At 51.1% G+C, this 15910-nt stretch overlaps 5 protein-coding genes across 5 annotated transcripts; 3 read left to right on the top strand and 2 right to left on the bottom strand.

Moving 5' to 3' along the window:
* Positions 1–1387: 1387 nt before the first annotated feature.
* On the top strand, positions 1388–7221 carry Asppvi_008555 (HECT-type E3 ubiquitin transferase UFD4; the record flags this gene model as incomplete). The annotated part of the gene is made up of 7 exons (XM_043304421.1): positions 1388–1674; positions 1744–1841; positions 1905–2539; positions 2601–4227; positions 4294–6753; positions 6812–6961; positions 7025–7221. 7 exons carry the CDS (start codon positions 1388–1390, stop codon positions 7219–7221), a joined length of 5454 nt encoding a protein of 1817 aa, XP_043160356.1.
* A 455-nt stretch (positions 7222–7676) lies between these two features.
* On the bottom strand, positions 7677–8628 carry Asppvi_008554 (PaaI family thioesterase; the record flags this gene model as incomplete). The annotated part of the gene is made up of 2 exons (XM_043304420.1): positions 7677–7763; positions 7846–8628. 2 exons carry the CDS (start codon positions 8626–8628, stop codon positions 7677–7679), a joined length of 870 nt encoding a protein of 289 aa, XP_043160355.1.
* A 1411-nt stretch (positions 8629–10039) lies between these two features.
* Positions 10040–11411, top strand: Asppvi_008553 (BRcat and Rcat domain-containing protein; the record flags this gene model as incomplete). Its single annotated transcript, XM_043304419.1, has 2 exons — positions 10040–11016; positions 11072–11411. 2 exons carry the CDS (start codon positions 10040–10042, stop codon positions 11409–11411), a joined length of 1317 nt encoding a protein of 438 aa, XP_043160354.1.
* Positions 11412–11645: 234 nt separating this feature from the next.
* mak5 (ATP-dependent RNA helicase MAK5) lies at positions 11646–14096 on the bottom strand (the record flags this gene model as incomplete). The annotated part of the gene is made up of 3 exons (XM_043304418.1): positions 11646–12500; positions 12555–13784; positions 13845–14096. The coding sequence occupies 3 exons, from the start codon at positions 14094–14096 to the stop codon at positions 11646–11648; spliced, it is 2337 nt and encodes a 778-aa protein (XP_043160353.1).
* Positions 14097–14361: 265 nt separating this feature from the next.
* Positions 14362–15642, top strand: Asppvi_008551 (tRNA methyltransferase TRM7; the record flags this gene model as incomplete). The annotated part of the gene is made up of 1 exon (XM_043304417.1): positions 14362–15642. One exon carries the CDS (start codon positions 14362–14364, stop codon positions 15640–15642), a length of 1281 nt encoding a protein of 426 aa, XP_043160352.1.
* Positions 15643–15910: the final 268 nt, after the last annotated feature.

Here is a 15910-nt window from a genome sequence, read left to right as displayed (position 1 = left end):
TCCGACAGCACACCATTGGACCTGTGGAAATATTTGAATCTGGGAGGACCGAAGTCCTCGGAGTTATCTGGCAGGTATCCTCAGTTCCTCACTGAGTCACTGGTAACTAGTCCGTTGGTTGGAAGGTACATAGATCAACTCAGTTTTACTGGTGATTAAGATGCGTAACTTATGAGAACCACTTCATCGGCGATATTTTTGACTGCTTTAGTTTTTTCTAGCACTATTACAGTCTAAGAAGCTTATAATTTCAGTTATAATGATTCCCACTGCCTCACGCTGTCCGCTACAAGCTCTATGTAGGTACAGCAATGCGTGTCACTGCAGTGGTACGGGAAACCCCTAACGAGGTTGATCAAATCTGGGTAAGATTCTATTCCATGTACATTTTGATTCATATATCAAGATGGATCAAGACTCCATACGAATTCTGAGAATCACAATCAGATGGTGGTCTCGTGACAGACCACTATTATTGAATAGAGTTTCGTTGTTAGTCCTGTTTCTAGTATGGAACTTCTGGTAGAGGAAAGTCTCTCAATACAAAATACATTACCCTAAAATATTCATGCTGAATCAAACCTGCCGAAATTGTAAGCCCGAGAATGCACACCTTTTCACCTAGATAGGCTCTCTCTGTGTGTATGTGCAGTTGCGGTTGCGCTTCTGCTGTCTGGCGCTCCCCGGACTCACTTCCTCAGGCCGGCGTCACCAACCGCAACCACGTCAACTCCCATCCTCAGCTCATCATCATCATCACCCTCTCCTTACAACTACAACTGTTCCATCTTCCCCAATCCCTTTTGATTTGTCCTTTTTGCGTCCCTAAGAGATTCTGGACTTATTTCGTCGATATATTCCCTTTCAGCATTCGATTTTCTAGGTTTCGCTTCTTGGTCAGCCTGCTGGGTGCCTCTTAGTACATCCGTCCTACCGCACCAACAATCAAAACAGTCTGGCCTTCCAACCCGGCTTTGGCAACCCTTTTCGAATGGCGTGTTGAACGGTATCGACTGACAAGCGAGCCCTCGACGATCAGCTCTCGTTGTCATTCAACTTATGGCCAGACAAAGGCCCCGCCTACACCGCCAGGACCCTGAGGACTCTTCCGCTGGAGCTCCCGCCATTGCCACCTCTTCTTCCCTGAGGTACATATCATAGCCTACCTTTTTCCCCCCTCATAAACTGTTTGCTCGCCGTTACCTTCGCATAATACCCGTTACTACCGCTCCTTTCTGCTCCGTCTTCTAAGTCAGGACTTGGCGACAAAGCCTCGGACGCCCATGGACGAGCTCTGCTTTTCACCCTGTTGAACCCAATTTTATCACCTACCTCTTCTCTTCCATCTCTTCCCGAACACCCGCTTGCCAAAGAAGCTCAGTTTCTCATGTCCCCCAGAATTACTCGCTCAGCTGCAAGACTTGCTGCAGACTCCCCCTCGTCCGCTGGCTCCGGCCCCTCTTCCTCGATTCCAGCCGCTGGTTCGGCCCCAACTCGAAAGCGCAAGGCCCACGCACGCCGTGATCGATCCCTGGACCTTCCAGAAGAGACGAATCCCCAATCTCCTACCCGGAGAACCAAAAGACAGAGGCTCGCATCTCCTTCTCAACCAGCTAGTACTGCTTCCACCAGCCGACGTGGTACCCGAAATAGGCCAGCAATGTCACAACAAGGGTACGCTATGAGTGTTCCGCAAAACTCATATCGGTAGCGATATCAAGCTAATATTTCCTCTGGCCTTAGTCCGTCATCGAGCTCCCCGGAGGAAACCACAAAGAAGCAGGCTTCGCCTCCGCCATCGAGGCGAAAGTCCAGCAGACATCGAGGAAAAGTATCACAAGGTAAGGTTTTCCAGAGATAGTTAGAGCGCAGAACGCCTGAGAACTTATGCATCTTCGGAGCAGATCGTCTCTCAGCCACCCAATCTCCTCCGCCGCGTCGACAGAAGAAGCGCTCATCGAGAACGAGTTCGGATGTGATGATGAAAGAGGCAGAAGAGGAGCTGGACAGTCATGAGCGCACTGCGAACCGGGAATCTTCACCGTCGAATGATAGTAATGATGGCACGACTCCCTCCGGTATGGACGATGATGATGCAGATCTGTTTCATAACAGCCTTTTCGGTTCGCGAAGTCCGCTAGGGCTCCAGAGCACCCTTCGCGCACTCAGTGGCATGATGTCGGGCATGTCGTCTCGACTGCGAGAGATACTATCCAACCTCAGAATGAAAGAAGACCCTTCGATCCAGTTGATCGCATTGCAAGAACTGTCTGACCTTCTACTTGTATCAAATGAGGACAATCTTTCTGGCCAATTTTCTCCAGATCCCTACGTCAAGGAGTTGGTCTCTTTGATGCAACCTGACCAGTTTGGCGAAGAGAACCCTGAAATCATGCTCTTAGCCTGCCGCTGTTTGGCTAACCTGATGGAAGCTTTACGGGGCTCAGTTGCCAATGTAGTTTACGGGGGAGCTGTCCCCATCTTATGCCAGAAATTACTGGACATCCAGTTCATTGACCTGGCTGAGCAAGCCCTCAGTGTGAGTATTTCCCGCATACTTGCGAAGCGTTATCATTGGGTATATGTTAACTGTCCATAAGACTTTGGCCAAAATCTCGATTGACTTCCCCGCTTCTATCGTGCGAGAGGGCGGCCTGACGGCATGCTTAACTTATCTCGATTTCTTCCCCACAAGCACGCAACGTACGGCAGTGACAACTGCGGCCAATTGTTGCCGCAACCTCCCTCATGATGCGTTTCCCGTTGTCCGAGATGTGATGCCCACGCTGCTAAATGTTCTCTCGAGCAGCGACCAGAAAGTCGTCGAGCAGGGATGTCTTTGTGTGTCGCGAATTGTCGAAAGCTTCAAGTACAAGCCAGAGAAGTTGGAGGAACTGATTGAACCCGAAATGCTGAGGGCTGTGCTCCGTCTGTTGTTGCCGGGAACGACAAACCTTATTGGACCTCACATTCATACCCAGTTCCTTCGCGTCCTGGCGATCACATCTAAAGCGAGCCCTCGGCTGTCCGTGGAGCTCCTCAAAATGCACGTGGTCGACACCATCTACCAAATTTTAACCGGTGTTTCGCCGCCCGAGAACCTTGAAGCCACGGGTGTCAGGATGGATAGCGTCTTGGTCATGCAGGCTCTTATTCACCGTCCGAGAGAACAGGTCTTTGAAACCCTCAATGTCATCTGCGAACTACTTCCTGAAGTCCCTCCAGGACGACATGGTTCTTCAGCAGATCGCGTGCTGGCTTCCTCCATCGAAGATAGCTCAGCCTTCGACGCCAAGCACCTTCAAGGACAGGAATCCGCGGAGAAAAGACGTTCCCTGTTGATGGAATGCAAGGTTGAGCTCAAGCGCTTTGCCATGATCTTGCTACCCACTCTCACAGACGCTTATTCTAGTACGGTCAATCTTGGTGTTCGGCAAAAGGTCCTCATCGCCCAGCTCAAAATGTTGCACAACCTGGATGCTGCGTTAATAGAGGAGGCCCTGCGCTCAGTTCCATATGCGTCTTACCTGGCTGCTATTCTTTCACAGAAAGATCATCCGTCCCTGGTGTCGTTGGCTCTGCGATGCGCAGAACTTCTCTTCAAGCGCCTCGAGCACGTATATCGGTATCAGTTCCATCGTGAAGGCGTCATCTCGGAGATCTTCAAGCTGGCTGAAGCCCCCCTTTCGACTGACAAACATTCCAAGGCGGCCCGCGATACGCCCGGCACCGTTCCTATGGATCTCTCCAGTGATTCACCCCCTGAGCCGAAATCGGTTGCATCAGAAGATGATGGTCATGATGAGAGTGGCCGTCATACAGCTGACGACGAAGACAATGACCAAGATGATGATCGGGATGAGGAGAACGACGACATTTCTGACTCGGAAAGCTCGTCCTCTTTCTCCGGTCACTACAATACGACGAGAATGGAAGATGCTACCCAGGATCTTGTCATACGCGATGCACGCGCGTTTGTCGAACTCTATGAAGCGAGCGAAGGCAAAGCCATGCGAGAGCGGGCTCAGCAGATTCTGGCTGAATTGCAAAGCCTCGCAGCAGATATAGAGGATTGCTATCTTGGCGACGGAAACGGCGAAGGGCTCCCGCTTTTCAAGAAATTAGCCTCATACTTTGGCGGAGATGCGCTAGAAAGTATCACCAGCGCTGAGTTGCTCAATTCCGGAATCATCAAGGTGCTCTTGGATGTGTTTGGTGATCTACAATGTAAGCTCCCTGTTCACATTATTCCTGCGGCTATTGATGCGGTGACTGATGCTTTTTATGGGATAGCTTCCTCCATGCGCGACGCCCGTGCCGCGTTTCTGCAGGCCTTCATGGGCTCAATGATCTCAGAGAAGGCCCAGAGTCAAAGTACCGCCACAACCCCATTCAGCGTGTTGATCCAAAAGCTACAAGGTTTGCTTAGTCGAACTGAGCATTTTGAAGTCATCACCGTCAGTCACAACTCACTAGAAAACACGCGTATCAACGCCACCCACATGCTGGGTAAGCAACTTAGACTCAAGCTAGTGGCCGATGAAGATTCGGATATTCCTCGTCCCTACAGAAACATCATGGTCTCGATTCACGCTATCGCAACGTTCAAATCATTGGATGATTTCCTCCATCCCAGGATAAGTCTTTCTGATCGTCCCAAGGCGTCGCGCAGCCGTGATACGATCCTTTCGCAGATCGCCAGTGCGGCACGTCTTCGGGAACAGCTCGCTGGTGGGGGCGAGTTCTCTAGCAGTGACCTGCCGACCCAATCGAGGCCATCAGGGGGTGCTGACCTGACGTCTCGTCGCGATGAATCAAAATCGCGCGACAAAAAGTCCCCTGTCGGACACCGTGATGTTGCATCAAGATCCAGACAAGGTGGGCGGCAGTCGAGTGCTCCTGAAGACGAATCAGAGCACGACGACGAGCCTTTAGAATGTGCGGACGAGAGGCACTTAAGCGAGGACGAAGAAGACGAGGACGAGGACGGCGATGAGGAGCTCAATGCCATTGTCGACGATCTGGAAGATGACCTATCAGATGACAACCATCACGACCCCACTGCCGTGAACATGGAAGTCGCTTCTACAGGCAAGGTAACAGCACGGAAGGAGGACGGAACTCGTGTGGCGACACCGTCTCAGTCGACTCCTGCATCCAAGTCGTCTTCATCCACCGCAAATGCAGCCGCGAATACGACAGAAAGCAGCTCGCTGGCCACTGCTGGTCGACCCTTCGCTTCTTATGCGGCCGCTATGACCTCCATTCCTCAAGACTGGCACATCGAGTTCAGCGTAGATGATAAGCCTGTCTCCAGTGACACCACAATCTACCGTGCGGTGCATCACAATCGTGAGCAGGCGGATGCTGGGGCAAGGAACGTGTGGTCTGCCATTCACACTGTCAAATTCAGGCGGGTTCCAGGACCACCGCCCCCGGAGCCTTCTACTATTACGCCCGGCCTCGAAGAAGAACTGTCCAGCAACGGCGCTGAGATGCCATCCTCTCTGAGCAAAGATTCTATCACAGCGCCGATCCTACGTCTCCTTCGGTCTTTGCACGAGATGAATGTCACTCTAGATGACATACTTGCTGATACCAAGGAGCTTGTAGCACTAAGACCGGAGCCGCTGGCACAATTTATCAATACCAAGCTCACTGCCAAGCTCAACCGTCAGCTGGAGGAACCGCTCATCGTGGCTAGCAGCTGCCTGCCTAGCTGGAGCGAAGATCTGGCACGGCTTTTCCCCTTCCTATTCCCCTTTGAAACTCGGCATCTATTCCTTCAGTCAACTGCTTTTGGCTATGCCCGAGCGATGATGAGATGGCAAAGTTCCCAGAATGCGGATGACAGCCGGAGCGACCACCGACGCGATGACCGACCATTCCTGGGACGTCTCCAGCGACAAAAGGTCCGGATCTCCAGAAGTCGCATCCTTGAGTCGGCCATGAAGGTCATGGAGCTCTACGGTTCTTCTCCCAGCGTTCTTGAGGTAGAGTACTTCGAGGAAGTCGGAACGGGATTAGGTCCGACTCTTGAGTTTTACTCCACAGTCTCGAAGGAATTCTCCAAGAAGAAGCTCAAGATTTGGAGAGAAAACGACTGTCACAACGACGAAGAGTTTGCCTTTGGCAAGCGTGGCTTGTTCCCGGCTCCCATGAGTGAGGAACAAGCTGCCTCGGAGTCCGGAAAGAAACAACTGAGCTTGTTCAAAACGCTTGGGAAGTTCGTTGCTCGTTCGATGCTTGACTCTAGGATCATCGATATCTCTTTCAACCCGGCCTTCTTCCGTATTGCTGATAGCTCTTCCTCGGTGACTCCGTCGCTAGGCACAGTTAAAGCCGTCGACCAGGATCTTGCAAACTCTCTTCTGTTGCTGAAGCGCTTCGCCAACGCGAAGAGGGCAGTCGACCGCGATCGGACTCTCTCGGCCGCAGCGAAGTCGCAAGCGCTGCAGAATGTCGAAATTGACGGCGTCAGAGTAGAAGATTTGAGTCTTGACTTCACTCTGCCTGGTTATCCTTCAATTGAACTAATCGATAACGGTTCCAACGTTCCTGTGACGATTGAAAATGTCGATGAGTACGTTGATCGAGTGGTCGACATGACACTGGGTAGCGGCGTGCAACGTCAAGTGGAAGCGTTTCGGACTGGGTTCTCGCAGGTCTTCCCGTACTCTGCGCTTCGGACTTTCACCCCCAATGAGCTCGTCATGCTGTTCGGAAGAGCCGAAGAAGATTGGACTATTGAGAGTAAGTTTCGTTCCGTATTTGGAAACCGGGAAGCTGCATGCTAACATCATGACTTTAGCTCTCATGGATTCAATCAAGGCCGATCATGGATTCAATATGGACAGCAAGAGCGTTCGGAACTTACTGCAGACAATGAGCGAGTTGGATACGCAGCAACGGCGCGATTTCCTCCAATTTGTCACCGGCAGCCCGAAGCTTCCTATTGGAGGTAAATTGCAGCTTTTCTTTTTGTTCCAGGTGAATAGTGACTAACTTTCTGTTTCTTTCCCAGGTTTCAAGAGTCTCACCCCTATCTTCACCGTTGTCTGTCGTCCCAGTGAACCTCCTTACACTCCCGATGACTACCTTCCCAGCGTCATGACGTGTGTGAACTACCTGAAACTGCCAGACTACAGCAGTCTGGAGGTTCTTCGAGAGAGGCTGTCCGTCGCTATTCGAGAGGGTCAGGGTGCCTTCCACCTGTCCTGAACTCGGTCGTTGTTGATCGTTCTGCTTTGGCCTCTACAACTCCTCGCCTCCATGGCTCCTCCCATGACATAGGGATATCACACAGTTTACGTCATCTACAATCAAAAATCAAGGAAAAACTAATGAATCAATTGAAAAAAAGAGAAGAGCGTTTCGGACAGCATATTGGTACGGTATCTAGTGACAGCATCATACCCCTTGGCGATGTATTCTCGTGACGACCGACGGGAATCATTCTTTCTATTACTTCGCCTGTCGTCTTTGAATTTCTCAAATTTGCGCTTGTTGTTTCTGCGTCTTAATATTCCAGCTTGGTAAGGTGTCCTGAGGGTCCTCAGTTTCAGAAATATCCGCTAGATAGAAATGGAATTATGTATTCCTGTGTTGATTATATTGTATTCATTAAATTCTATTATGCTAACGCTAGGTCTATTCTATCCTTATCTATAACTCTATTAGTACGTAGCCGACTTATCATCGACGGTGGGAAAAACGGGGGTACACAGAGGCGCTTGTAATCGACGAGGCATAAGCTTCAGCCTCTATACAAGGGGACCATGGACTAATCGGTTGAGTCAGTCTGGCAATCATGCATGCGGGGACTTATCGTCATTTGCAACGTACCTCTGCGAATTTTGGTTCTACGAACAAAGCCTTGCCCTCGGCGACCATAACAGGCTCACTCGCATCGCCCACAGGCGGCAACGAGGTTAACGTCCCCTCGACCCACGCCTTCCGGCCTTCGACCTTGACCGTCTCCGCCCGAAGCACATAGAGTCGGTCCGGCAACGCAGGTTTCCGGAAATCCACGTTCAGGTTGGCTGTCATACCTAGACCACTGCGAAACGAAGTCGAAACACAGCGCGCAAACGCCTCATCGAACATCACCGTCAGCAGACCGCCGTGCACGAAGCCCGGATGTCCGCAGAGCTGTGGGCCGATATGGAATACCGACACCATCCGGCTGGTCGTCGTTCCCGCGGCGGTGCGCGGGTTCTTCGCCATCCAGACATAGGGCGGCACCGTGATCTTGCCTGGGCCTGAGTTTGGCCCAGCGATGAAGTGGTTGGGACGTAGACTGGGGTTCATTACGAGATGGGGGCGGGATTCGATGTAGGCGGGATCGCGACGGAGGGCTTGTACAATGGGTGTTTGGGAGATCAGGTCGTCGATGGGATTGGTCTGAGGGCGGGGTCGTTGCGCCGCTGATGGTCTGTGATTGGGGAGAAACGATGAGGAGCCATCGTCAACGGCCGAAGATGTGTGACTCGAGTGATGATCTTGAGCCACGGCTGATGCGCCCTGGATGGATCGCTGAGAGGAGCGGCATGTAGATACGGGAGCGACGAGTCGACTTGTTGGGTTGACCCTGCTCAGGCAGCGGGAGGGCCTTGCTAGCCACGACATGACAATTTAATTCCCGATATATATCGTCAGCGATGTGTGCTTGGCTGCGTCTTAACTAGGATGACAGGTCAGTGACTAGTTCGCGTACTTCCTTCGCCTTTCAACTTTCTTCAACGACTACCCCTCGGTGATCCGCAATCGGGGCAGGGATCATTATCAACAAATACAAGGTAGATAGAAGACTCACCACAAGGTCATGAGATAACAGTCTAGTTCAGTCTATAGATTCTTCGCTCCAGATTAGAACACCAGCAAAATCCAGCAAAATCCAGCAGAAACCACAGAATCACAAAAGGAAGTCCAACTCCAAAGTCCAGATCCAGGATTTACAAAAAATAGCTGCATGACTCGGGCTCAGGCCGCGGCCACGAGCCGAAGAGAAGTGCCGTCATCGGGATCAAATTTGCAGCAAATCTCAAAAGAGATTGGCGGACGAATCCCGAAAGTGGGTAAACTGATTGTTAAATCGAAAGAACGAGAACGCAATTTTGGTACGGTTGAATGGAGATAAGAAGATCGGCATGCCGAGAGTTTGGTTCTTGGTATCGGTTTGCCGAGGCAGGATTAGCGCGAATATGTACTTTATCCATCTTGCATATAATCTAGCCTGGGAACAATGAGGGTTTGCTGAGATATTAAGATGATGAACTCGATCAATGTTTGACAGGCTGCAGACTGGTACTGTGTAGTTTATGAGAAAGTGAGGTCAGAGTCATACTAGTCGCGATTCTAGTGCATTTTTGTAACAGTGTCAAGTATGAACTGAGAACTAAGTGACAGAATATGATAGTATCAAACATATAAGGAAATAGGTGACTCTATCAGACTCTTAAATACAGTTAATACCTCATCAAGTCCATTTTCTCAGTATAAAGAGCACTCTCAGCTTGCCTTTATAGCTTTGGCACATCGATACTATCTCAAGTCTTCACTCTGATTACTCTGATGATTTCTTCTGGAGCTCTTGACTGACGATTCATCAAACCTGTTCACTATTCCTGTACACTACAGAGTACTAAAGAAGGGTTACAGAGTACTCACTAACTTCATACGCTCAGGCTTTGTCTACATTCTCATTGACAGAATCATATCTGTTTCTCCTATGCCTTAAAACATGTGAACCTTATATGAATCATATTGATTCTGTCAAGTCACACTAACTTTCAAAGACAAAGTGCAAATGACATAAGAGGGGTTCTCAAGTGAATGTGTTGTCTAGCTGGAAATCATATGCTGCTCTCAGTGAATGGCCAAACATCTGCTCTCTGCTCAGTCTTCTCTCACCTCAACACATCCATCTCCCTTACTCTCCCTTCCCCTTCTTCATCCATCCCAGACACCCCAAGTTTCTGTTCCTCTTTTCCCATCTCCAAGCCTCTTATACACCTCAGTACTTATTACATTACCAAGCATGGATGTGGCTAGCTCCGCAGTAATTCTCGACATCCTACGCGAGGACATCACGGAAACGATGAACCGAACCAAGGGTAAGCAGCCCGCAGGCCGAGTGTCAGACGAAGAACTTGCTCTTCACCTCTGGCAAGAAGAGATAGACAGCTACAACCGATCTCTCGAGGATGAGCGACTTGCGAGAAGCATTGCTCGAGCTGTGGTCGATGACGGCGTCGCAGTAACCACCGCACGACAAGAAGAGCTGCGCGCCTCTGATGATCATAGACTCGCTCTCGAACTGTCCGGACAGCCTGTACCCCCACCACAGCCCCACGATCAATCAGTTGCGGTCCAGATTTCTGAAGACAAAATGAAGGACTTCATTGATTTGACGCTTGCAGACGCCTATTTCGACTTCTTCCCCACGAGAGTTGCTAGACAGCACGCACAGGCTGAAAGCTCCAGGAACCCAAAGCGTTGTTGCATCCCTGCCCAATCCGACGAGGAACCTCGCCATGAGTGTGCTGTGTGCACTGAACTTGTTCTTTCCACAGATGCAATCCCAGCACCATGCCATCACATATACTGCCGGATTTGTGCGGTAAGGCTCTTCCAAGACTCAATGACAGACGAGACCCTGTTCCCACCTCGTTGCTGCAGAAAGGAAATTCCACTCTCGCTTGTCAGTGGGTTCCTCGGCTTGGCCCGGAGCCAGGAGTTTGAAGAGAAGGCCATTGAGTTCAGCGATCCGCATCGTACCTATTGCTCAAACGCTTCCTGCTCGAAATACATCTTCCCGTATTCAGTGTCCTCCTACATCGGTACGTGCAGTCATTGCTCATCCAGAACATGCATGCGGTGCAAGAAGGCCGCACACGAGGGTGACTGCCCGGACGAAGACGAAGAGCTCCTTCRACTGGCCGAGCGCGAGGGTTGGCGGCGTTGCTTTCAATGCCGAAACATGATAGAGCTTGGAACTGGTTGCAATCACATCACGTAAGGTTATCATTCATCTCCATGCCCAGTTTGACTCTAACCGTATAACATTCAGCTGTCGGTGCGGCGCGGAATTCTGCTACACGTGCGGTACGAAATGGCGGCAGTGTCGATGCGAGCTGTGGGACGAGAACAGACTGGTTGATCGAGCCCGCTATCTCGTTGACCGCGGCAGGGACCCCGCTCAACCTGCTCAGCCTGCGAGACCAGAGCAAGTCCAGCAGATGGTACAGCAGTTACTTGAAAGACATGAATGCGATCACGAACAGTTCTGGCCACGCGTCCCTGGGGCTCATCAGTGCGAGGAGTGCCATGACCAACTTCCCAACTATATCTTGCAATGTGGACAGTGTGGGATTCGAGCTTGTCGGAGATGCAAGCTGAACCGGTTGTAAGGATTCGCGTTAGCATGAGAGGAGCCTTGTTGGGATGAGAGATTACGATACTTTGTCTGTTTATTATCTGATGGCAAAAGGGTGATATTGCAAAGGTAGAAAGCCTTATGGGTGCGGAGTTGTCCGTCGATGTATGCTACCACAGCGGTTTGTGACGAACGCCCAATTATCGTGACTGAAACCCAATGTGATGGTTCAAGGCAATTAATCTTTGATATAGTATATACATACAGGTTAAAAGTTTAGTGGATCGACAGGCCCCAGGAATGATGTATTGCCTTCCCCACGGAGCAATGCTTCGATATCCACACGCCCAGCTGTCAGATACCGCTCGCTAACGCCCACATTCACCCGCTGGGAAAGTAACTGCTTCAACTCCGCTCGCAACCCCGCCAGCTCGGCCTTAGTGACGCTTCCTACTTCCTTTTGCTTCTGTTGACGACCACGGCCGCGACCCCGCCCTTTGCCGTTGGATTCGTCGAACTCCTCGCTGTCGTACTCAACGCCCAGGTCCTCCGCGGCGTTGCGCAGCCAATTGTCCTCCGCTGAAATCTTTTCCTTGGCTATATTAGCATCCGTGATGCGGCTGGCGAGGGAAACCCGGGGCTTGACGCGTGACACGACGCGACGGTCCAGCTCCAATGATTCCAGCGGCAGCTTTTTGCCATTTGCCATGTTTGCATGCACCTTGGCAGCGAGACGGACGACACCCACCATCTCGTCGGGTCCGCAGATAATGACGCTCTTACCGGATGCGCCAGCACGAGCTGTACGGCCGGAGCGGTGAACGTAGGCATCTGCTGTTCGGGGTGCGTGGTAATGGATGACGAGGTCTATTCCTTTGATGTCGAGACCGCGGGCCGCTACATCAGTGGCGATTAGGATGGAACTGGGATCAGATGAGGGCGAAGAGAAACGTTCGACCGAGCGAAGTCGTGCCTTTTGGGCCATAGATGAATGAAGGGCAAGGGCCGGGAGTTCGAGAGCTTGAAGGAGTTTGGTGAGACGACGGACGGCAGAAATCGAGTTGGTGAAGACGAGTGTCCGGTGTTTGGGATGGTATAGAAGTAGTGTGTAGAGGAAGAGATCCTGAAAGGTCATTAGTCCTAGTCTCTACATCACCGAAGCTCAACGAGAACTCACTTTTTCCATGGCGCCGCATTCGACAATTCCCTCTTTGAGGTTGTCGGCCATCTGCGAGACAGGGTTCATATCGATGAACTTGGGCTTCTCCTCCCGGAAGTTCAGCTTTTGCAGCAGGTAGTCCATCGATTCTTTCTTATCCATAACATCTCCTCCGGTCCACTTCCCTTTACCAGCCAACTTCTGTTGCAGATCACGGTGGAAGGTCGCGGAGAAAACCAATGTCTGTCTTTCAGAGCTAGGATCAGATTCCTCTTCCGATGCTTGATTCTCACCGTCTGGAGCCTCGCCATCCTCGACGCGGTCCAGAGCGTTCAAAATCTCTTCAACCTCTTTGAAGTGGCCCTCACTCAGAAGGCGATCGGCCTCGTCGACGACAAGGAATTTCATCTGCTGCATCTTCCGGATCAGTCCTTGCCCAGTGCTCATAATCTCCCACACTCGACCTGGTGTTCCGATCACGATATCAGCACCGGACAGTAGACGTTGCTGTTTTTGCACCGAGAGTCCACCAGTCAAAAGCGCAATGCGTGCACTAATACCCGGAGCTTGGGCGATAAGCTCCCCGATATGCTTCGACAACTGATGAGCAAGCTCTCTGGTGGGTGACAGTATCAGAGCAATTGGAGTTGAGCCATTTTCTGACTTCTTCCCATTCCCTGCACGAATATCATCGCGTTTCTTCTCGAGATAATGTTCAAGGATGGGAATACCGAATGCCAGCGTCTTTCCGGAACCCGTAGAAGCCTTTCCAATAACGTCATGTCCCTCCAATATCTGAGGTATGCAAACCTCCTGCACTGATGTCGGAGAGGCAAACTTCATCTTGGACAGGCCGGTGAGTATTTCGGGGGAGAGACCCAACGAGTCCCAAGCAGAAACATCGACACCATCATCCTCCTCCTCATCTTGAAGAGCGGCAAAAGAAAGGCCGCCTGCAATGCTCGTATCATGCTGAATTGCCGAACCTTTCTCCTTCTGTTCCTTTTTCGCAGCCTTAGTTTCTTTCTTCTTTGTATCCTTGGCTTCCTTCTTGTCGGCATTCTTCTCGCTCTTCTTGTCCGCCTTCGTGTCCGACTTTTCAGGTTCCTCTACGGCAGGAGAGGAATGGCTTTCTGGCTGGTCCGCGTCCTCGTCGCTGAAGCCTGACCACTCGTCATCGTGTTTGGGTTCCTGGCCCTCTGGCGCCTTCTTTTTCAAAATAGACTTCTTCGGTTTCCCAGCAACAGCCTGGTGTTATTGTGTGTCAATACATCATTCTTCAACCAGCCAGCTCCTATCTCAGCGTACCTTGAATTTAACCTCTCCATTGCCCGAACCTCGCACTATATCAACGCCTTCGATTTCTTCCAGACCAAAGAATCCTCCGGCATCTTCGAAACGGTCAGGAAGAGATACTTCCTTCCAGTTCAGCTCGTCCGCGCCGACGATACCGTCCCAGCCGTCGTCTGGATCAGGTGCAGCCGTCGCGTTCTCGGCCTTCTTCCGCTTTTTGGCGTGAAAGGTCGAGCTTTTCGAGTCGCGCTGCCTTTTTTGGCCCATGATTTCCAGTGTCGACCTGAAGGGTGTCAAGTGGAAGAATCGTGGCTTGCGACGCAAATCAATGGAAGCGGTGATGATCTTTTTTGCTTGCGGAGATGAAAAAAAGCGGCAGAAAATGAAGCCCGCCTTTTCGCGGATTTTAATCTTATCGCTTCGTCTCCCCCACATTGAATTTCTGTCAGGGATCCAGCTGGAGAGCAATTGATACATCTGCCACTGCCTTGCAGTCCCGGTGCCTGTGGGGGCTCGTTGTCAATTCATTAAAATGGGGAAATCCTCCAAAGATAAACGTGACGCCTACTATCGCCTCGCAAAGGAACAAAATTGGCGTGCCCGTTCCGCTTTCAAACTGATTCAGATCGATGAACAATTTGATCTGTTCGAACATGAAAACCCCGAGAAGGTGACACGAGTCGTTGACCTTTGCGCCGCTCCAGGAAGTTGGAGTCAAGTCCTCAGTCGAGTTCTGATCAAGGGAGAAAGCTTTGGCCGGCGGGCGTGGATCGAGAAAAAGCGAAAAGAGCGCGAGGCGTTGAGAAGAATCGATCATGGGTCGGAGAGTGAGGGGCCAGCCGAAGAAGAGGGGAAGGATGAAATCGCCCAGTTGAAGCCCAGAAGAAACGTGAAGATCGTCTCGATTGACCTTCAACCCATGGCGCCATTGGAAGGCATCACAACGCTCCAAGCCGACATCACACATCCGTCTACGATCCCTCTGCTCCTTCGTGCCCTCGATCCTGAAGCTTACGAATCAGCATCTTACTCCACCCCTACGGCCATTCAACAACCCCACCCTGTTGATCTCGTCATCTCTGATGGTGCACCGGATGTCACCGGCTTGCACGATCTGGACATCTACATTCAGTCACAGCTCCTCTACTCCGCATTAAACCTGGCAGTGGGCGTCTTAAGGCCAGGAGGCAAGTTCGTAGCCAAGATCTTCCGAGGCCGCGATGTCGACCTCATCTACGCACAGCTCCGCACCGTTTTCGAGAAAGTGAGTGTTGCGAAGCCGAGAAGCAGTCGCGCGAGCAGTTTAGAAGCCTTCGTGGTTTGCGAGGGCTTTATTCCTCCAGCCATTCATGACGGCTCAGTCGGAATGGAAGCATTGAAGAACCCTCTCTTTGGCGGCGCAGCAGTACCACAGCCCGTGTCTGCAGACGGCAACATTGGAGTCGAAGTACCCGACGAGGATAGTGTATCACAAAGAGAGACAGTCACACTTTCGGAAGCAGCGACGATGTCTGCACCTGATTCAAACCAACAAACTCAAATTCGCATGCTTCATCCGCAATCTTCAATCCCGTCCCTGGCAAATAAGCCCCAGCGTTTCGCCATCGAGAACCGATGGATTCCTCCGTTCATCGCCTGTGGCGATCTTTCTTCCTGGGACTCTGATGCTTCATACTCCTTGCCCCCGGACTATGTCAACTTGGATCCTGTTCAGCCACCTACGGCACCTCCGTATCGGCGAGCATTGGAGCTACGGAAGGAAAAAGGTGGGGCTTATGGTAAGACGAAGTTAGGAGCCGTGGGACGAGCATAGATACTTTGGAAGGACCGTGTCCATTTTTACTTTTCATTGTTTATAATACTTTTCTCTTTCCTATCTCTGCATGGATACGTGTCTGTTTTGGGGATAGAAGGTGTTGGCGTGAGCCTTGTGCTATCAGTTAAGTCTACATTGCAAGTATAGAGGAATAGAGCAGATACCCATTGGATTCCGAATGAACGATTCACGTTTGAGATGCAATTAAAGTCTATGTAGATGACATGAGTTGAAGAACTGTCATCGACGAAATCCAAATCTATCG

This window comes from Aspergillus pseudoviridinutans, assembly GCF_018340605.1.
Source record: "Aspergillus pseudoviridinutans IFM 55266 DNA, scaffold_6, whole genome shotgun sequence".
Classification (NCBI taxonomy): domain Eukaryota; kingdom Fungi; phylum Ascomycota; class Eurotiomycetes; order Eurotiales; family Aspergillaceae; genus Aspergillus; species Aspergillus pseudoviridinutans.
The sequence above is the reverse complement of the archived record's forward strand: the minus strand, read 5'-3'. Positions and strand labels throughout refer to the sequence as shown.